The following is a 22,111-nucleotide window of genomic DNA, read 5'->3' as shown; positions in this document are numbered from 1 at the left end:
AAGTAGGGCCTCATTCTTAAGCCTAAAGAAAAATATGTAGCTGCCCAAGATTAAACCAAGACCTTATTACCTATATCTTTTGGTTAAAGGTTGTGTCTTTATTATTCTGAAAATACTATTCATTTTGGAGAATCTGAGTATTAAACAACCTTCTAAATATGTTCCTTAGAACTGCTTGGGCATGGAGGCTCACCCCTGTAATCCCAGCACTTTGGGAGGCCAAGGCAGGTGGATCACTTGAGCTCAGGAGTTCAAGATCAGTCTGGCCAATATGATGAAACCCCGGCTCTACTAAAAATACAAAAATTAGCCGGCCATGGTGGTATACACCTGTAGTCCCAGCTACCCAGGAGACTGAGGCATGAGGATCACTTGAACCCAGGAGAAGGAGGCTGCAGTGAGCCAAGATCGTACCACTGCACTCCAACCTGGGTGACAGAGCAAGACCCCATCTCAAAAAAAAAAAAAAAAAAAAAAGAGCTGTCTTAACTACAGCCCACAACATGATAAATACTAGTTTTTTGTTGTTGTTGTTATTTGTTTTTTGTTTTTTGAGAGGGAGTCTTGCTCTGTCACCCAGGCTGGAGTGCAGTGGCGCAATCTCGGCTCATTGCAGCCTCTGCCTCCTGGATTCAAGTGATCCTCATGCCTCAGCCTCCCAGGTAGCTGGGACTACAGGCTCACGCCACCACAGCTGGCTAATTTTTGTATTTTTAGTAGAGCCAGGGTTTCATCATGTTGGCCAGACTGGTCTCAAACTCCTGAGCTCAAGTGATCCACCTGCCTCAGCCTCCCAAAGTGCTGGGATTACAGGCATGAGCCACCACACCCAGCAAATAAATGCTATTTTAATACAGTGTTTTTTCTTAATCCTGGAAATGTTAACTTCATAAAATGGTTTTTGAAATTATTTTATAACTTGTATGTAATATTCTTCTGTAATACACTGAGGGGATTTTGTTGGGTTTTTTATTTATTTATTTTTTAGAAACAAGTCCTCATTCTGTCACCCAGTGTGATCATAGCTCACTGCAGCCTCAACCTCCCAGGCTTAAGCAATCCTCCCACAAAGCTGGGACTAAAGACACACCACCACGCCTGGCTAATTTTTCTTTTTTTGTAGACATGTGATCTTGCTGTGTTGCCCAGGCTGGTCCTGAACTCCTGACCTCAGGCAATTCTCTCACTTCAGCTTCCCAAAGTGCTGAGGTGATGACACTGCACCCGGCATATACTTTTTGTTTTTTTTTTTAATGTGCACCTTCTTTCATATCTTTGTGTTAAGGATAACATATGTTTAGCTAAGGAAAGACTAGTACTAACATGTTATAAAAAATTGCCCCAAATTGGCCGGGCGCGGTGGCTCAAGCCTGTAATCCCAGCACTTTGGGAGGCCGAGACGGGCGGATCACGAGGTCAGGAGATCGAGAGACCATCCCGGCTAACACGGTGAAACCCCGTCTCTACTAAAAAATACAAAAAAACTAGCCGGGCGAGGTGGCGGGCGCCTGTAGTCCCAGCTACTCGGGAGGCTGAGGCAGGAGAATGGTGTAAACCCGGGAGGCGGAGCTTGCAGTGAGCTGAGATCCGGCCACTGCACTCCAGCCTGGGTGACAGAGCAAGACTCCGTCTCAAAAAAAAAAAAAAAAATTGCCCCAAATTACATATGAATGGTTCCTCTCTTCTCCAAGAGGAACACCAAGGTTCCTCTCTTCTCTCATTCTTGATGCAGAAACCCACCCCTCTGGCATGAGATGCCCTGATCTGCCCCCAAGGCCGGATTTCTTCCATGGAACCGCATACTAATCATTTCTTTTCTCTGCCTATCTCCAACCCCTGTCCTGCCCCTCATTCATTCTCACATTGCCTATTTTGAAGGACCCAACCTTTAAGCCTGCCATTGGCACCACCAACATTGTCTAGTCCACTGTATAAAGTTTTCTGGCCCCAACAGATACCAATACCACTGTTGGATACCTTCCCCCAAAATAGTTTTTAATAACAGTAGAGTCTATATTGACTAGCTGTAGATATCGCCGATTTCCGTGGCTCACTGAGAATTCTCTCATAGTTTCTCTTAAGAGTCAAGTGGAAACTACAGAAAATGCTGCTCATGTTTGTATCTGACTTGTATGTATGATAACTTGAAGCTTGGGCTGTCCACATGGACAGCTTTTTCAAATGTAAAAAGTATGCCGAGATTCCAAATGTCACCAGATTCATGTCAGTTTCTCACATACACCATCACAGTTTAGCACTTCAGTTGCGTCAGGCGCTGTGATAAGCTCTTCATGTAAATGACCTCATTCTGTCCTCACAAAAGCCCTGGGTTCCCAGACTACAGCTGTCCCCATCACACAGAGGCAGTGCATGCAGCCCAGGTAAGTGCAGGATCTTTCCCAGGGCACACGTGTAGACAGTAGCAGAGCCAGGTGTGGCCCCAGGTGGAGCCTTGGTGTTAAAACCTACATCTCATATCAGCATTTCATTTCTAGTAATCAGAAATTAGCAACTTGAAAATTATTTTTGGAAAAACAAAGTGTGTTTTGTTTGACAGGACCTCCAGAGCATCTGATCTGCTTGAAATTTGCAGTGTGTCCTACATTTCTGGATGGTGGTTTAAACGTTTACTATCCTTTAATTTGCAGGCCCAAGAAGTTACTACTAAAAGCTTTCAAACAATACTGGTTTGTCTTTAAAGACACATCCATAGCCTACTTTAAAAATAAGGAACTTGAACAAGGAGAACCAGTAGAAAAACTAAATCTTAGAGGTAAGAGTACCCTATATCTTGCTGTGGCTCATCGTAAGTCAGGGCAGACGCCGTGGCTCAAACCTGTAATCCCAGCACTTTGGGAGGCCGAGGCGGGCGGATCATCGGAGGTCAGGAGTTCAAGACCAGCCTGGCCAACATGGTGAAACCCTATCTCTACTAAAAATACAAAAATTAGCCAGGCATAGTGGCGCATGCCTGTAGTCCCAGCTACTTGGGAGGCTGAGGCAGGAGGATCACTTGAACCTGGGAGGCGAAGGTTGCAGTGAGCCGTGATCGTGCCACTGCACTCCAGCCTGGGTGATAGAGTGAGACTCCATCTCAAAAAAAAAAAAAAGGAGCAGATTAAAGGCAGGATTCCCACACAATGAGGCATTGTTTACTTCTAGAGGAACCACCATAACCATGTCACTGTTTTCCAAATGACAGCCTGGCTGCAGCTGCTCTTCAGAGCATAGGCCTTGAATGCAGTCTAGTAAACATGGTTATTTGCATTTTGCTGTTCCATCTTTCCCGGTGTGTCCAGAGTTTATGATGTGGTGGTAATTCATCTCCAAGAGTATAGCACATGAGGTGCTGCAAGATCCTGAAAAGCCTTCTGTATTCCAGAACAGTTATATTTAATTCAGTGTCACTTTAATGCCTATTCTAATTTCTGAAGGTCACTGTGAGCATCCTGATGACCATCTATGAATTGAAATATTTAATTAACCAGTACACTCAACTCTCATTATTGTGGCAATCAGAGAATTCCTTCTGCTTTGATTTAAAGTTCATTTACATAATTTTTTCTATGAGTTTGGAGAGCCAACATTAACCTGAAAATGAACTAAATTGACTTTTTGATTTAAGAAAACCATAAAAGAAAAGCATTTTTCTTTATCTGTTAATTGTTCATAAGATTTATCTAGTTATCCATTGATTAATGTTATCAGCTTGCTCCTCCATTTTTCAAAACCGAACCAAATCTGAGGGGCTTATATTCAAAGTCTTTATTTCAGATACACACCTGATGTTTATCTAACAGATGCCTCAGAACTCAGTTTTTTCCCTGATCTTTGTCCTTCAGGCTGCGAAGTTGTGCCCGATGTAAATGTAGCAGGGAGAAAATTTGGAATCAAGTTACTAATCCCTGTTGCCGATGGTATGAATGAAATGTATTTGAGATGTGACCATGTGAGTAAAACCCCAAGAATGTTAAGTCACTTCACCTCTACTAAGCCTAAGAGCAAAACCTAAAAATGTTTTCACAAATTTAGAGCACTATTGTGTCAGTCAGCTATTGCTTTATAACAAACAATCACAATGTAACAAAATCACAATGACATTCAACAGTAAACATTCGCCATGCAGTGGCTCATGCCTGTAATCTCAGCACTTTGAGAGGCCAAGGCGGGCAGATCACCTGTGGTCAGGAGTTCCAGACCAGCCTGGCCAACATAGTGAAACCCCATCTCTACTAAAAATACAAAAATTAGCCGGGCATGGTGGCAGATGCCTGTAATCCCAGCTACTTGGGAGGCTGAGGCAGGAGAATTGCTTGAACCTGGGAGGTGGAGGTTGCAGTGGTAGCCAGGTATGGCAGCACACATCTGTAGTCCCAGCTGCTTGGGAGGCTGAGGCAGGAGAATCACTTGAACCCGGGATGCAGAGTTTGCAGTGAGCCAAGATGGCACCACTACACTCCTGCCTGGGTGACAGAGCAAGACTCTGTTCCCCCCCCCCAAAAAAATAAAAACAATAAACATTGTTTTCTGAAAGATGTGCTGAAAGGTAGGCTGGGGATTGGATGATCCAGGGTGGTGTCAGCTCGTCATACGGGTTTGGAGACACAGGTTTGGCAGGACTGTGCCTCTGGTTGAGCTGATTTTATTTATTCTGGGTCCCAGGTTGCCTGGGGAAGATCTCCTGTTGATGAGGGCAGAAGTGTGAGAGGGCACATGGCAACACATGCACCTCCTAAAGCTTAGGCGTGAAGTTGGCACACTGTCACTTCCACCCACATTCCATTGGCCAAAGCAGATGACATGACTAGCCGGCAGTCAAGGGATGGGAATTGCACTGTCCCTGGTGGGAGGAACTGTAAAATTATATAGCGAAGGTTGTGGATGGCAGTGCAGGTGTGTATTAGTCCATTCTCACATTGCCATAAAGAACTAACTGAGACTGGGAGAGAAAAGAGGTTTAATTGAGTCCTAGTTCCACAGGCTATACAGGAGGCATGGCTAGGGATGCCTCAGGAAACTTACAATCTTAGAAGGTGAAGGGGAAGCAAGCACATCTTCACATTGTGACAGGAGAGGGAGAGAGTGAAGGGGGAAGTGCCACACACTTTTAAACCATCAGATCTCATGAGAACTCATTCAATATCACGAGAACAGCAAGAGGTAAATCCGCCCCCATGATCCAATCACTTCCCACCAGGTCCCTCCCCCAAAACTGGGAATTACAATTCAACATGAGATTTGGATGGGGACACAGAACCAAACCATATCAGCAGCAGTAAAGATTGAGGCCAGTAATTCAATGTTGCTCACCTACTGTCGCACTGAAGAACGCCCATCTTTAACTGCATCCCGGGCACTTCTGAGGACCACTCCTGTTTACTCCCTGAAGTCAGAAATAAAACACAGACATTAAACAACAATAGAAGCCACCACTGACTTGTTAAGATCCCATAATGGCCATGATTCTAACCTTAGACTCTAACCTTAGAGTTAGAGTCTTTACCAAGGACAGACAAGGGTACAAATAATATAGGAAATCAGCTAATTTTTTTCATCATTTTCTTTTGTCATAGAGATCAGATGTGATACGAAAATGGAAATACATATCAAGGAAAGTTCTCTGATAGTTTACAGTTTCACCACCTATCTGTGCCCCATGGCATTTCTTTGTGTCCTTGGATCTTTTTTTTTTTTTCTTTTTTTTTTTTTTTGAGATGGAGTCTCACTCTGAAACCAGGCTGGAGTGCAGTGGTGCGATCTCGGCTCACTGCAGCCTCCACCTCCTGGGTTCAAGCGATTCTCCTGCCTCAGCCTCTCGAGTAGCTGGGACTACAAGTGCCCACCACCACGCCTGGCTAATTTTTTGTATTTTTTAGTAGTGACGGGGTTTCACCGTGTTAACCAGGATGGTCTTGATCTCCTGACGTCGTGATCCACCTGCCTTGGCCTCCCAAAGTGCTGGAATTACAAGTGTAAGCCACCACGCCCAGCATTTTTTTTTTTTTTTTAAGACAAACTATTGTTCTGTCGCCTAGGCTTGAGTACATTGGTGCAATCTCTGCTAACTGCAACCTCCATCCCCTGAGTTCAGGGGATTCTCCTGCTTCAGCCTCCTGAGTAGCTGGGATTACAGGCATCTGCCATTACGCACAGCTAATTTTTGTATTTTTACTAGACACAGGGTTTCACCTTGTTGGCCAGGCTGGTCTCAAACTCCTGACCTCAAGTGATCCACCCACCTCAACCTCCCAAAGTGCTGGGATTACAGGCATGAACTACCACACCCGGCTCTTGGATCATCTTTAAATGCAAAATTCCCTGCATGCAATTTATCGAAGTTGACATTCCTATCCTCTAGCCTCCCAGCATCTAGAAACTTAATGCAGGACTCAAAAGCTACTGTCAGGTGTTACATTAGGTGATGAGCAGTCATTCAAAACATGTGCCACTTCACTTCTTGCTTGGAAGGTGATGGTTTTGCAATGTAACGGGGAAGAAAGTCCAAGTCAGCCTCCGTGTGCAGCGGGGGGCTTTGCACTTGAGCGCGCTTCTCAACCTTCTGCTGTTTGCTGCAGGAGAATCAATACGCCCAATGGATGGCTGCCTGCATGTTGGCATCGAAGGGCAAAACCATGGCAGACAGCTCCTACCAGCCAGAGGTCCTCAACATCCTTTCCTTTCTGAGGATGAAAAACAGGAACTCTGCATCTCAGGTGGCTTCCAGTCTCGAAAACATGGATATGAACCCAGAATGTTTTGTGTCACCACGGTGTGCAAAAAAACACAAATCTAAACAGGTACTGTTCATCGTGTTAGGGCAATTGTTTGCAGTAAATTCTTTATGCAAACAAAAATAAAAGGAGGATTTCCGGCTGGGCATGGTGGCTCACACCTGTAATCCCAGCACTTGGGAGGCCAAGTTGGGCGGATCACTTGAAGTCAGGAGTTTGAGACCAGCCTGGCCAACATGGTAAAATCTCTATCCTGAACATACAAAATTAGTGAGATGTAGTGGTGCACACCTGTATTCCCAGCTACTTGGGAGGCTAAGGCAGGAGAATTGCTCTAGCCCAGGAGGTGGAGGCTACAGTGAGCTGAGATTGCACCACTGCATTCTTGCCAGGGTGACAAAGCAAGACTCTGTCTCCAAAAAAAAAAAAAAAAAAAAAGAGTAATTCCATCTGATTAAGAGTATCATCATGAAAAAATCAGTTGATGGTAAAATTTGACTATGTCCAGAATATTAGATGATGTTATGAAATTATTAATTTTGTTAGAGGTGACTGTACTGCTGACTAAACATGCAGGTATTCCCAGATTGAACTTAATGCTTTAGTTCTCACAAATTAATAATTAAAATTATGCTTCTATAGGAGTGGGTTAAAAGTTGCACAGATGAGCTGATTCATGTAGAACCATTGTCTGTGGCCGCTCCGCAGACCTCAGAAAGAGGGACCCCAGAGCTCTCCAACTGCACCAACTTTAGAAGTTTATGTGTCGGGTGATCCTTTTCCTGCTTCTCCCAGTGATTGTTGTATCTTGTAGAAAAAGAGAGAATGAATGAATGAGAATGGATTGTCTTTGTAGAGCCGCAGTCGGGCCTTGAGTGTATTGTTCTTACGGGGGATCCAGAGCTAACAGGGTGATTACAGAGCAGCTGGTGCCTGTGAGGAGAGGTTGATGCCTGTTTCTGTTCAGCTGGCTGCCCGGATCCTGGAGGCGCACCAGAACGTGGCCCAGATGCCCCTGGTCGAAGCCAAGTTGCGGTTCATCCAGGCGTGGCAGTCACTGCCTGAGTTCGGCCTCACCTACTACCTTGTCAGGTGATTACAATGTTCACTTGTTTCTCACACTTTCCATCCAATTTTAAGTGGCTTTTGGGGAGCCCCAGTTTTCTCATTTAGTGTAGAATACAGAACGCTTTTTATTTGAGAATATTGCCCTTTTACAAATAGCCCTGATACTTTGGGCTGCTCATAAACATTTTCCATACCTTCTAAGTGCCAACACCCCTGAAACTCAGCTAGATGTGGGAAAGGAAATTTTAAAAGGAGGTTCTTTTAGGATAACTACATTTCCAAAACCAGACGGTAAACATCACATATTGATTTTATGAAATCTGTAACTTTTCTTTTTTTTTTTCCCCCCAAGAGATCAGGGTTGGGGGTGTCTCACTTTGCCGCCCAGGCTGGTCTCGAACTCCTGATCTCAAGCAGTCCTCCCACCTCAGCCTCCCAAAGCGCTGAGTTTACAGGCATGAGCCACCACACCTGGCTATGACTTTCTTTCATGTCAGCTTTCTCATTTTTGTGTCTCATACTGTGTCTCGTAGTGTGGCTTTGCAGAATTTTTAGGTTTTTAGAGAGGCCCCAGCAAGCTCTGTCTTATTTCTACCCAGCTTTATCAGGTAGCAACCCTGTTCCCCCTGGTCTCTGAAGATTTCTGGATCTGAAGGATGCATACGAGGCCCATCTATTGCCCCCAGAAAGATAGCTTAAGTGACTTGTCCAAGTTCACCCCCTAGTCCAGGGCACACCTTGGCATAAAGCCCTGTGTCCTCATTTGTTATCCCTGCCCAGCACTACGGCTCTGCCCCACTGTATACAATGGATGGTTTCCCAAAACATATCCACCAGCATGCTTGTAAATCAGATTACATTTTTCAGTTCAGTAAAGAAGACAGATGCTTAAGCAAAATCTACACCCAATCCTGCAGTACAGCAAATACTGTCACTTTCTCGTCTTATAATTTGCGGGTGGGAAAATTGGTTTGTATTTTTAAGTGTTGACAGTTTTTGTTTTCTTGGCCCTTTCCAAAGACTCCATTTCTCCATTACTTCTAACAGGGGAGTCTATTCAGAATTTCCAGCCGGGCGCGGCGGCTCACGCCTGTAATCCTAACGCTTTGGGAGGCCAAAGTGAGCAGATTGCCTGAGCTCAAGAGTTCAAGACCACCCGGGGCAACATGGCGAAACCCCATCTCTACTAAAAACACAAACAAATTAGCTGGGCATGGTGGTGTGCAGCTGTAGTCCCAGCTACTCAGGAGGCTGAGGCACTAGAATGACTTGAACCTGGGAGGTGGAGGTTGCAGTAAGCTGAGATCGTGCCACTGTACTCCAGCCTAGGTGACACAGTGAGACTGTCTGTAAAACAAAAACAAAACAAAAAAAAAAAATGGACTTTCCTATTCACTGAAATATCTCATTTAACATCAGTCCCCAATGTTTGTCCCAAACAAGCAACTCTTTCTGCTTTACTTACTCCAACAAAGGAGTGAGGAAGGGCAGAGTTATACTGGATCCCCACTATGTGTGTGCATACATGTCCATGTGCAGACACACACACACACACACACACACACACACACCCCTACCTGTAACCCTGAAGTCAAGCCCGCATAGTGAAAACCACAAAAATACTTAAACTGACCAGGCCCAGCTTTCAGTCGCACCTCTGCCTTTGCTAGTTCTGTGGCCTGGGCATTTTTGTTGCCCTCCCCAAGCCGCAGCTTCTCCATGTGTTCGATGGGCATTCCGAACCTACTGTGTTGAGAGAATCCAGTGCAGCCTGCAAGCAAAGTGCCTGATACGTGGTGAAGCGTGGTGTGGGCCTGAACAAGTTTCTGGTGACAACTCCTCCTTTACCAGCTATTTCCCCTCTGCGCCTCCCTCTATCTCTAACACCTGTTTATGGAGGTGAGGCTTTGAGGCAGCAGCCCCGGGTATGGCAAAGATCTGCTTTTTCCAAGGCCAGAGTCAAAGGCTGGAGCAGCCCTGCTATGTATAAGATGGCTGGCAGAATCAGGATCTTCTGACACCCGAGAAAGCTAGGTCTTTGCTTCACCGCTCCCTGGATAATGGAGAGCAGCCCAGGGAATTCCCATAGGTTAGAGAGAAGCAGATGGAGTAAGAAGTGGGTTAACTTCTGATATTAAGCATTAAGGTGGTGAAATGAAGGAAAAAAGTGGAGTAAATTTTAATCAAGGGTGACATGCAGAAAAGAATGATGTGAAAAGTGACATATTCAGCTAGGATTTTTTTTTTAAATTATGCTTTTCTGTCTCCTGCAACATCAATTTTCACATCAGTATCCCCTTCTTGCATCCCCCTCCAGCTGCCGTCCCCATTCACTGCCCTACTTTACAGTAAAACTTCTTGAATGTATTGTACTTACCCACTACCTCCAATTCCTTTCTTCCATTCTCTCAATCATGGCTCACTATAACCTCAAACTCCTGGGCGCACGTGATCCTCTCACATCAGCCTCCCAAGTAGCTGTGACTTGTGAGCCACCACACCTAGCTAACTTTCTTTTAGGAGATGGGATCTCACTGTGTTCCCCAGGCTGCTCTCAGTCTCTCGGCCTCAAGTAATCCTCTTGCCTCGGCCTCCCAGAGTGCTGGGATCTCAGGTGTGAACCACCGCACCCAGCCAGGCCTCAGTTCTTAAAGCATTCTTGGTCTTCCTGCCTCGACCCTGGTCCCCCTAAGTTTTCAAGTTAGCAGCCACAGGGATCCTTTTAAAATCTTAAATCAGATTTTGTGAAGTCTCTGCTCAAAACCATCTGGGACAGCTGTGGTGGCTCGTGCCTGTAATCCCAGCACTTTGGGAGGCAAAGGCAGGAGGACTGCCTGAGTTCGGAAGTTCAAGACTACCCTGGGCAACATAACAAGACCCTGTCTCTAAAACACACACACACACACACACACGAAATCCAAAGGATTTCTTATCTCACTCAGAGTAAAAGCCAGATCCTTACAGTGGCCTACAAGACCTTTGCTCTTGAACTCACATTTCTCTCCCCTCCTTCACTGTGTCAGCCACATGGGCCTCCTGGCCGGTCCTTAAGCACATTAAAAAAAAAAATTTTTTTTAAGTGGCTGTGCCCTCTGCCTGGAATACTCTTTCCCCAGATATCCACGTGTCTCACATTCTCATGCATATCCATTTTTTGATCAAATGTCACCTTTTCACTGACCTTGCTGTTTTAAACTGTAGCCACCTCATTGCCAGTATTCCCTGTAGCCCTTCCAACTTTATTTTCCTTCATCTTATCTGGCATATGTACCTCCTACTTATGATCTTCTCCCTCCCACAGTCAGAAATTTTCCATCCATTTAGTTCACTACGATATCTCCCATGCCTAGAAGAGTGCCCTACAGAGTCAGTAATCATTTTGAATGAATGTATTTGATTCCGTCTTATTTTATTTTTCTCTGATGTCAGTTTTACTTAAAGACCATCTGCAGGATCACCTTCATTCTTTTTTCATGTTCTCTATATCCCAATAAAAATGCCCCCCTGCAGAAAGCTAATTCTTCATTTTCCATTCCTCTGAAATGATTTAGAAATACTGGTAGTATTTTTAAGAAGTTATATGTGAATGAACATTGTATTATAGGAAGCAGTTGCTTCTCTTAACTAATATTATGATTCTTTTCAGATTTAAAGGAAGCAAAAAAGATGACATTCTGGGAGTTTCATATAACAGGTTGATTAAAATTGATGCAGCCACCGGGATTCCAGTGACAACATGGAGATTCACAAATATCAAACAGTGGAATGTAAACTGGGAAACCCGTCAGGTAAAGTGAAAGTTTTGCTCTTCAGTGTTGAGCCTATAAATGTGTGTTCCCTCAGAATTGCAGATTATTCTGATTTTTGAAAGGTATTCTTCTATTTGAGCTAAGAAACCACAAGCATGTGGTAACTGTCTGCTAAAATAATTATATGCAATTCTGGGCAGCTTCCTAACAAGCACAGGCCAAATGCTCTTGCATTAGCACTGTAAGTTGGCGTAGTCTCCACGCAGACTGTCAATACAGACAGGTTCTAAAATTACTGAGCAGTTTCATTAATTTTCATTGACTCAGCATAGGATTATATAGGATTTAGGTTGATAATTACTTACCAGAAACTACTGGAGATGTAACTGCTATGCAAAATAAATCCAAAAAAGCCCTCATCTGACTCGCTGTCAAGAAACCCGACTGAGGACTTGAAGATTCAATTGCTCACCTGGAGAGCATTCCAGGCTCAAAAGGGAAAAACTGCTGAAGCAGCAAGTGAGGTCCATAGTGATGACTGAGAAAAGCTTCACCTTTTAAAACCAGGAGCCCTCAAACCCTTAGCCTGTGTTACAGCCTCCCATCATCTCCCATCCTAGGAGCTAAGTTCAGGCCAAGCCTGTATCATGGAAAATTCTAGATGAAGTTAGAGGCACCTTAGCATCCTGCCGCTAATTTAAAACATTCTGCCCAGTGCTTTGGGAGGCCAAGGTGGGAGGATCACTTGAGGCCGGGAGTTCGAGACCAGCCTGGCAACATATTGAGACCCTGTCACTTGAGGTCAGGAGTTCAAGACCAGCCTGGCCAACATGGTGAAACCGCGTCTCTACTGAAAATGCAAAAATTAGCCAGGTGTAGTGGCACACACCTGTAATCCCAACTACTTGGGAGGCTGAGGCATGAGAATCGCTGGAACCTGGAAGGCAGAGGTTGCAGTGGCCTGAGATCGTGCCACTGTACTCCAGCCTACGTGACAGAGAGAGACTCCATCTCAAAAAAAATAAATAAAAATAAAGTGCCTGCGAAGCACCCTGCTCCCCAACATAGGGAGTGCTTGGGCAAAATCCTTATATCTAAACTGTAGACAGAAAATGTGTTGGGAGTTTTTAAAACCAGATGTGCAGCAAAGTCGACGCCACCAGAGGGCGCAAAAGAGAGCAAAGATGCTTTCTGGAAGTGTTTAATGGAAGTGATGGTTTTCTGTGCGTTTTAGGGGGATATCCATCTGTCATCCACCTCAGCAGCCCTCAGCTCCAGGGGCCAGTCCAACAAAGCGCCTCTTTCTCATCATTCCTTGTCAGAGTTTAAGCTTCTCTGTGCCTTCCTCTTCCAGGTGGTCATCGAGTTTGACCAAAACGTCTTTACTGCATTCACCTGCCTGAGTGCAGATTGCAAGATTGTACATGAGTACATTGGTGGCTACATTTTCTTGTCTACCCGCTCCAAGGACCAGAATGAAACACTCGACGAGGACTTGTTCCACAAATTGACCGGCGGTCAGGATTGAAGCAAGCATGCGTGCTCGGCGCACACCAACAGGGCAAGCCAAAGGCGCCCCTCCCCGGAGGGATGGGATCCGTAACTTGCCCAGCATGTAGATACTGGACTAACAGACAACATACGTTCACCGCTGGTCACCCAGGTCCTCACCTCATTCAAACCCACTGCTGGCACATCCCTTTCCTTACTTTGCTCTGTGCTACCAGCCATGGAAGGAGCCTCTCGTTTTTTCTAGAAAATGGGTGAGCAGGAGAAAAGGAGGTGCCCTAAGGTTGCTCTAAGGCCCAGTATGTGGTTACAGTTCTGTGACTTGCAGAACCTACCAGGTGGATGGCTACAAGTATCCTTGTCCTGATCTGTCTCATTACTAAGTCAGTGGAGAAGACAGAAAGGTAAAAATCACGTGAAGAAAGAACAACTCTTATTTCACAAACTCAGGTATGAAACTAAATGCCTGTCCTTCATGAAACTGCTTTTAGCTCTTGTCTTTTCAAAATGGCAAAGGGAGTTCCTACACACACTTTTTCCCTGGAGGCGAAGGTCTAGGGGTAGAAAGGGGAGGGGTGGGGCTACCAGGTAGCAGTTGACGACCCAAGGTCAGAGCAGTGGCCCTCAGTGTCGTCTGTCCACAGTGATACCTGCCAAGATGACCGCTGACCCACATCTGGTCTTAGTCATTGGTCTCCTCAGGTTTCTTGGGCCACCTGCAATCCCCATTCCATTCCTACAGATCTCTCAGCCACCTGTAAGTCCTTTGTGAAGACGTGGGTGATACAGGGGGACAGGAAAACCCATTTCTCAACCCAGATCCATGTCTCAACTGCTTCTACTCTGGGTTGGGATTCAGGAAGACAGGCACAGTCTTCTCTGTCCATAGAAACACCTGTCAGCGTCAAGGATTCCAGTCAGGTCTCTATCCCAACTGGTCAGGGAGAGAAGGGCAGACCTATTCTCAAAGACCACCATGTCCAAGGTCTGACGGGAAGCATCCCTCTTACTGCTGGTCTGTGTTCTCCTGGATTTGGGATCTGTGTTGCTATGACTCCTGGCCTTTTCTCTAAAGGCCTTTGGCTTTTGTAAATCATGAGCCAATAATAGACTTTTTCTCCCCCTCTGTGTTTTGCTGTGTCATTTCTGCCTTGAGACAGCGCTTGCCTTGAGCGAGTGAGCCAATTAACAGCTGCCTGAATTGTCATTTTCCATTTTGGTTTGTTAGAGGTGGGAGGGGTGGGTTTTGAGGTTAAAAGCAATACCAGAAGTACAGGGAAATATCAGACAATATTTGATTTTTTTTCATAGATGTTCAGCCACACAAAGAACTCAGGTTGCAAGGATAAGGCAAAAGCCCTAATCCCATTTTTCAGTTCTCCTAGGATGTATCCCCTCAGGGGGCCTGGCCAGAGTTCCGAGGCCCACGAGCGTCAGTTGTTGCTTTATTTTCCAGCAAAGCCCTCTGAGAAATGAGACCTCAGCAATTCCGGGGGCCACATAGAGACAGACTTGGCAAGGGACCCCCTGGTTCTGAGCCAGTAGCTGCCATCTGGAAATTCCTCTTTTAGCCTCTCCTTAGAGGTGAATGTGAATGAAGCCTCTCAGGAACCCGCTGAATTTCTGAGGCCTTGCTTAAAGCTCGGAAGTGGTTTAGGCATTTGGAAAATCTGGTTCACATCATAAAGAACTTGATTTGAAATGTTTTCTATAGAAACAAGTGCTGAGTATACTGTGTTATACTTGGTGTTGGTCATTTCTCAGTCCTATTTCTCAGTTCTAGTATTTTAGAACCTAGTCAGTTCTTTAAGATTATAACCGGCCCTACATTAAAATAATGCTTCTTGATGTCAGATTTTACCTGTTTGCTGCTGAGAACATCTCTGCCTAATTTACCAAAGCCAGACCTTCCATTCAACGCGCTTCCTTAGCTTTCATAGTTGTCTGACATTTCCATGAAAACAAAGGAACTAACTGGTTTTAACCAAACTTTGTTTGGTTACAATTTTCAGGGGAGCATTTCTTCTGTGACACATAGCAACATCCCAAAGAAATAAACAAGCGTGACAAAAAAAAAAAAAAACAAAAAAACCCTAAATGCTACTGTTCCAAAGAGCAACTTAACGGTTTTTTTAATATTGAGTGCAAAAGGTCACCCAGCTTCCTATGATGAAATTTTAAATTAATGGGCACTTTTCAACATCATTTGCTTCCTTATCTACACTTGATTGAGAAATCTGCATTTTTTATTATTTTATATGACTTTTAAGAAAAGATCTGTATGGACTTGAGTATGTGGTCCTGTTGTGTCCTCTCCAACCTACTGTCTCCAAAAAGGTGACTGTTTCCTCTATTATGAAAAGGGATTGCAACTCTGAGGTCTAACATGTGTCTTCCTCACAGCGCCAAGATTCCAGGTCATTCCCTCCCGTGGTGTGGGGAGTGGCAGATTCCGGGGGTCCTCAGAGGGCCACTTAGAAACCTCACTTACCCGCTGGTTTCAACTCCTTTCTCACTGACTTGGTCACAGATTTCCTGGCATATCCTGCCTTATCATGTGCGCTTTTGTCTCCTTCCAGATCCATATTAAAACACACACACACACACACACACACACCAGCAAGCAAAGAAATATCCCCAGCGGCAATAGAACAGCAGAAGCCTCTGATTCTGATGGCTGAATGTTGAGGGCACTTTGCTTTAGTGACACGCAGTTTATCCCTTTGTGCAATTCTCATGTCAGCCCATAGAGGGTAGAAATGGCTTGCTTTACAAAGGAGAAAGGCTCAGAAGGTGAACTTGCCCAGGGTCACACCGCCTCATAATGAGCAGTGTTTGTCTTGACTCCAGAAGCTACTAAGCTTAACCCGGCAAACCCCAGCCTTCCTTCCTCAGCCTTGCCCAGCCTTGAAATGCCCCTTACCCCAGCTCCAGAGCAGGCGTTCCCAAACTCAGGCTCCCACCAGTAAAAGAGAACCAAGGGCATTAACAGCAGTTAGCTGTGGGAGGAGAGGCTAGACCGAAAACGTCTGGGAGCCAGAGAAATGAGGTGCTTAGAGTGTTGGGGTTTTTTTCTTTGTTTTGTTTTTTGTTTTCATTTTTTGAGATGGAGTTTCGCTCTTGTTGCCCAGGCTGGAGAGCAGTGGCATGATCTTGGCTCACCGCAACCTCCACCTCCCGGGTTCAAGCGATTCTCCTGCCTCAGCTTCCCAAATAGCTGGGACTATAGGCATGCACCACCACACCTGGCTAATTTTGTATATTTTTTAGTAAAGGCGGGATTTCTCCATGTTGGTCAGGCTAGTCTCAAACTCCTGACCTCAGGTGATCCGCCCACCTCAGCCTCCCAAAGTGCTGAGATTACAAGGCGTGAGCCACCACACTTAATTCTGGGAAAGTTTCATTTTTAGTCCCAAGGTCAGAAAAGTAAGCAAATGAGGAAGCTTTAATTTGAAAACTCATTTAATACAGGAAGTCAAGATATTTTGTAATATCTGTCTTTTAAAATCACTTAAAAAATTTTTTTTAACTCACAAGGTTTCTTTTTTTGGGACTGGGCATAGTGGCTCACCTTGTAATCCCAGCACTTTGGGAGACCAAGACAGAGGCTCACCTGAGCCCAGGAGTTCAAGAACAGCTTGGGCAACATGGCGAGACCACATCTCTACAAAGACTTTAAAATTAGCTGGGCATGGTGGCACATGCCTGTAGCCCCAGCTACTTGGGAGGCTGAGATGAGAGGATCCTTTAAGCCCCAGGAGTTCAAGGTGGCAGTGAGCTATGATCATGCCATCACACTCCAGCCTCAGTGACCCTGTCTCAAAAAAAAAAAAAAAAAAAAAATTTGGCGTCTACATTTAATATCTCTATATTCATTTTTATTATTTTCTCACATAGCGTGACTTTCCTGCCTCCTCCCCTTCCATCCCTGTCACCCCAGAATCTCTCAGTGGTAGGAGAAAGAAGGGGAGCATTCCTCTTTGTTATTTCACCCATCTTTCCTTCTCATGCACCCTACATCCAAGGACTCTTGAAGTCCAGGAAATCATAACTGGAAAATCTGAAAAGGTGAAGCCCTTGGCCCTCACTTGCATTAGTTTTTCCAATTCCTTGAACCTCACTGGAGTTGTGTGGAAATATTGAGTGCTATCAGAAAGAGGGAAGGCCGGGCGCAGTGGTTCATGCCTGTAATCCCAGCACTTTAGGAGGCCGAGGCGAGCGGATCACCTGAGGTCAGGAGTTCTAGACCAGCCTGACCAACATGGAGAAACCCCGTCTCTACTAAAAATACAAAATTAGCCAGGCATGCCCGTAATCCCAGCTACTCGGGAGGCTGAGGCAGGAGAATCACTTGAACCCGGGAGGCAGAGGTTACAGTGAGCCGAGATCGCACCATTGCACTCCAGCCTGGGTGAAAGAGCAAGACTCCATCTCAAAAAATAAAATAAAAATAAATAAATAAATATAGAAAAGAAAAAGCTACCCTGACATTTGCCCACATATTTCATGTTGCATCAAGACTCAGTGATTGGCCGGGTGGGGTGGCTCACATCTGTAATCCCAGCATTTGGGGAAGCCAAGGCAGGAGGATTGCTTGAGCCTAGGAGTTCAAGACCAGCCTGGGCAAAACCAAGACCCTGTCTCTATTTAAAATAATCATGGTAATTTTTGTAAAGGCTCAGTTATCTCAGAGGAGTCCCAATTTTTTAAAAACCTGAATGAGAATGCTCCCAACACCTGTGGGGAAGATACTTTCCGCTATAACGATTTACCCCCTTTCTCCAACTCACTGTGTGAGTTCCAAAAACACCCAAAATTCCCCATGTGCCTCAGTATCTTCAGTCATTACAGAGGAAAAAATCCTATAACCACTTCTCCCCAGCCACTGCAAATGACATACGCTGTGTGGGGTCTTAACAGGAGAGTGTCTCTCTTCTTCACCCCTGGAAGTTGGGCAGGGAGGCCTCTGGCTGCTCTCTGACATACCTCGGATGGAAAAGTGGACCGTGGAGAGAAGGCAGAGACCTGTGTAAGAGAAGCAGAGGACCTGGAGGAGGGAGGGCCCAATGCCCCAAGCCTGTGCCCTCTGACTCAAGAGATGTGTTGATGGACATAAATGGGGCCAGTAACAGGGAAGGCAAATGAGGTTCAAAAATATAGACACCTATGACTGCACCACTGGACTCCAGCCTGGGCAACAAAGCACAACTCTGTCTCCAAAAATAAAACAGTTAAATAAGTATATAAATATATACTTATAAAGATATATATATATATCTTTATATATATATATCTTTAAGGAATATATACTTATAAAGATATATATATATGTCTTTAAGGAAAGAGTAAGACTTGCAACAAGGCCTGGGGTCAGGGCTCAGTGCATAGGCTCTATAGGCTCTATTGCTGGTGATGGGGTAGCTGGTTTGGGCCCAGCCCCTGGCTGGTAGGGGAGGCTATTGGAAGAGACCAAAGACCACTTCCAGGCAGTGCTACAGAGGTCAGGAGGCAGAACTAACGGTGAGATATTCTGGGAACCCAGGAGGGTCGGGGATGAAGGTCTGACCAGGTGCTTACAAAGGGGCCCTGAATCTCTGTGCTACCAACTTAATTTCCTGAAATGCTACTACAGAACCAACATTACTGGTAACTAGCCCAGCCCATGTGATCCAATGTTGTTTTTTTTAAAAAAAACAAAAATGTAGCAGAACCACTGCTTCCTTTCTAGGAGTTACAGACATCCAACTTCAAAATGGAAACACCCTCATTACTACTGAGGGTGAGACACCAAGCATTAAACCCAAGCGGACTGCAACTCAAAGTGTGGTCCTTGGCCCAGCAGCACTTGTTAGAAACGCAGAATCTCACAGGGCCAGGACTAGGGTGGCACAGGTGAGCACCCCAGGCACAGCATTTAAGGAGGCTCTCACTGTCAGTCATACGGGGCACCTCCTCAGCTCACCCTAGTCCCAGCACCAAGGTCCACCCAGACCTTTCTGAGTCAGAGTCTGCCTTTTAACAAGACTCTCAGCGATATGTATGCCCAGAGAAGTTTAAGAAGCTCTGGCCTTAGAGATGTGGCATGGATTTGGCAGGGAGGATGCCAGACACCAGAGGAATTGTCAAGAAAGAGTATAGATGCCATAAATTCTGCCAGCCAGTGTACTGAGTTAATGGTGTCCCCCCGAATTCACATCTACACAGAACCTGTGAATGTGACCTTATTTGAAAATAGGGTCTTTGCAGATGTAATCAAGTAAAGATAAGGTCATACTGGATCAGGGTGAGTCCTAAATTCAGTATGACTGGCTTCCTTAAAAAAAGGAAAAGATAGGCTGGGCGCGGTGGCTCCCGCCTGTAATCCCAGCACTTTGGGAGGCCGAGGTAGGCGGAGCACCTGAGGTCAGGAGTTCCAGGCCAGCCTGATCAACATGGTGAAACCCCATCTCTACTAAAAATACAAAAATTAGCCAGGCGTGGTGTTGGGTACCTGTAATCCCAGCTACTGGGAGGCTGAGGCAGGGGAATCGCTTGAACCTGGGAGGCAGAGGTTGCAGTGAGCCAAGACCGTGCCATTGCACTCCAGCCTGGGTGACAAGAGCAAAACTCCGTCTAAAAAAAAAAAAAAAAAAAAAAAGGAAAAGAGGTACAGAGCAGGAAAGGCCATGTGATGATGGAGACAGAGACAGGGTGATGCAGGTGCAGGTCAAGGAGTCCCAAAGACTGCCAGCAAACACCAGAAGCCAGGAAGAGGCAAGGAAGAATTCCTCCCTGCGCCCTTCAGAGACAGCATGGCCCTGCCGCCATCTTGATTTTGGACTTCTAGGCTCCAGAACTGTGAGAGAATAAATTTCTGTTTCGAGCCACAAGGCTTATGGGAATTTGTTACACCAGTTCTAGGAAAATAATGCAGCCAGAAACTTCACATCTTTAAAAATGGGGATGCCACCTTTCCACTCTGTCACTGGAAGCAATATGTGAGAGAATGATGCAAATATGCTTTTAAAACCATAATATGCAATACAAATGTAAAGTGTTATTTTTAACAACATATTTTTAATTAGAAAAGTACTTTATCAGCTTATTTTCAAATAAGTGTGATGGTTTGTGTGACAGTTTGGATCACTGTTGAGCAAATATTTGCTCCCCTCTCCTCTTCCACTGTGGGTAGCATGTACTACCTGCCCGCTTGCTGTTGGGCTTGGCCGTTTGACTTCCTTTGGCCAATGGGATGTTAGTGGGCGTGATGTGAGCAGGGGCCTCCACTGTGCTTTTGCAATCTTTTCGTACTCCTGCCTCCACTGTGAGAACAGCATTCCCCAGGTCATCGCCTGAGCCACTGAATGGAATCCACGCAGCAGATCTAAATGGAGTCCACAGCCTGGAGCCAAGCCAAGCTAGATCAGTTGGCCCACAGACAATTTGTGTGGGAACAAATTCTCGTTATTGTAAGCCACTGAGTTCTGGAGTAGTGTGTTAAGCAGCATCATTGTGGAATAGCTGACTAATGCAGGATGAGATATCCCCAAAAAGGAGAATAAGAAATCCATCCCATTCTAGCATAGCAGTATCCTAAGACACAGGTGATGGCATTTCAGAGGGTGTCTTTCTCATCTTTATACCATCCTGTCTCCTATTTTTGTGTTTGTATTTGAATAAGCTATCTATTAAGCCATTTGAAATTCATGGAAATTGGCCAGGCACAGTGGCGCACACCTGTAATACCAGCACTTTGGGAGGCCAAGGCAGGTGGATCACCTGAGGTCAGGAGTTCGAGACCAGCCTGACCAACATGGAGAAACCCCATCTCTACTAAAAATACAAAAATTAGCCGGGTGAGGTAGAGCGTGCCTGTGATCCCAGCTACTTAGGAGGCTGAGACAGGAGAATCACTTGAACCCGGGAGGCAGAGGTTGCAGTGAGCTGAGATCATGCCATTGTACTTCTCCATCGATTACAGTCCATCTGCACCACAATCAGGTCAAGATATATCCGCCACTCAGGTGTAATAATCTGGGACCTTTGTACCATGCATGTGTTTTCTTCAGAGACTGCGGTGTCTCTCTGCCAACACAACCCCATTATTCCGGCCGGCCATGAAGTTAAGTAATTTGCCAAATTTCAGCGTGGGTTGACAGATTGCCATAGCAGTCAAACAGGCCCCAGGAGCAACAGGGATACCAAAAGGGTAAGTGGCTTTGCAAACCAATGATAGAGCAAGTGAAATTAGCTCCCACCTCTCCAAAAAGCAGTCTCAACGATAATATAGCAAACATTTACATGGCTAAAAGAATTAGAAAGCTCGTGTGTATTAAGGGCTATCACTTTTTTCTCCTATGAGTTCTCTCAATTCATCCCCTAGGTGAGGTAAGTATTATCAGCCCACTGTACAAAGTAGGAAACATGCAGTGGTACACCAGTAAATATTTACAACTCTGTGGGCTGGGGGAACACTGATTTGCCAATTCCCATGGTGTAAAGATTCCCACCACAGCCAACATGATGTCAGTGGACACAGAGTTGGGAAGAGATGCAAACATCCGTCTCTCCAGTGGGGATAAACCAGCTCCAGCACACATTGGAACTGTGCACAGAGAGGTCAAGCAACTTGTCAAAGTCACTCAGCTAGTATGTGGGAATCAAGGATTTGTATGAAAATCTTCTGACTTGAGCATGCTCCTCAGCACTACTCTTAATTTCCCATGAGAATGGCAAGGCCTCCCGAGCCAAGGACCCTAGATAACCTTTACTCGTGACAATGTCCTTGAGTTGGTTTTTCTCAGAACATGTTTGAGAAAGACCTACAGAACTCCATAGACACTTTTTTCTTCCAATTACTTTACACTAGGTTTCAAATGCCAAAATAGTGAAAATTTCTGCCAAAAGTTTCTCTGATTCCCACTGGGTTGGTCCTCTCTGACATTTGCTTGCAAATCTGGGTGAAAGGTGGAGTTAAGAAGGGGAGGGAAGAGTTCTGCCTTTTACCCGACAGAGACAACAGACAACACCAAACCAGAGACCTTTCCACCCCTACAACTGGTTGGCCCAACTGTT

The 22,111-nt window shown here is 45.3% G+C and overlaps 1 protein-coding gene across 8 annotated transcripts in view; it reads left to right on the top strand.

The window, feature by feature from the left end:
- LOC105481544 (FERM domain containing kindlin 1) overlaps nt 1-14,182 on the top strand; it is a 64,175-nt gene extending 49,993 nt beyond the window's left edge. For 7 of the 8 annotated variants that reach the window (XM_071079650.1, XM_011741192.3, XM_011741190.3 and 4 more), the window contains 6 exons: nt 2,649-2,773; nt 3,843-3,949; nt 6,576-6,797; nt 7,699-7,823; nt 11,446-11,587; nt 12,903-14,182. In XM_071079650.1, coding sequence (XP_070935751.1) covers nt 2,649-2,773; nt 3,843-3,949; nt 6,576-6,797; nt 7,699-7,823; nt 11,446-11,587; nt 12,903-13,076 — 895 coding nt within the window. In that variant the 3' untranslated portion in view covers nt 13,077-14,182. The remainder of the gene's footprint in view (nt 1-2,648; nt 2,774-3,842; nt 3,950-6,575; nt 6,798-7,698; nt 7,824-11,445; nt 11,588-12,902) is intronic. The other variant, XM_011741194.3, reaches the window with a different exon arrangement.
- The last annotated feature ends 7,929 nt before the right edge of the window (nt 14,183-22,111 follow it).

Source organism: Macaca nemestrina, chromosome 15 (genome assembly GCF_043159975.1).
Source record: "Macaca nemestrina isolate mMacNem1 chromosome 15, mMacNem.hap1, whole genome shotgun sequence".
In the NCBI taxonomy this organism is placed as follows: domain Eukaryota; kingdom Metazoa; phylum Chordata; class Mammalia; order Primates; family Cercopithecidae; genus Macaca; species Macaca nemestrina.
This window is presented reverse-complemented; position numbering and strand designations above follow the sequence as displayed.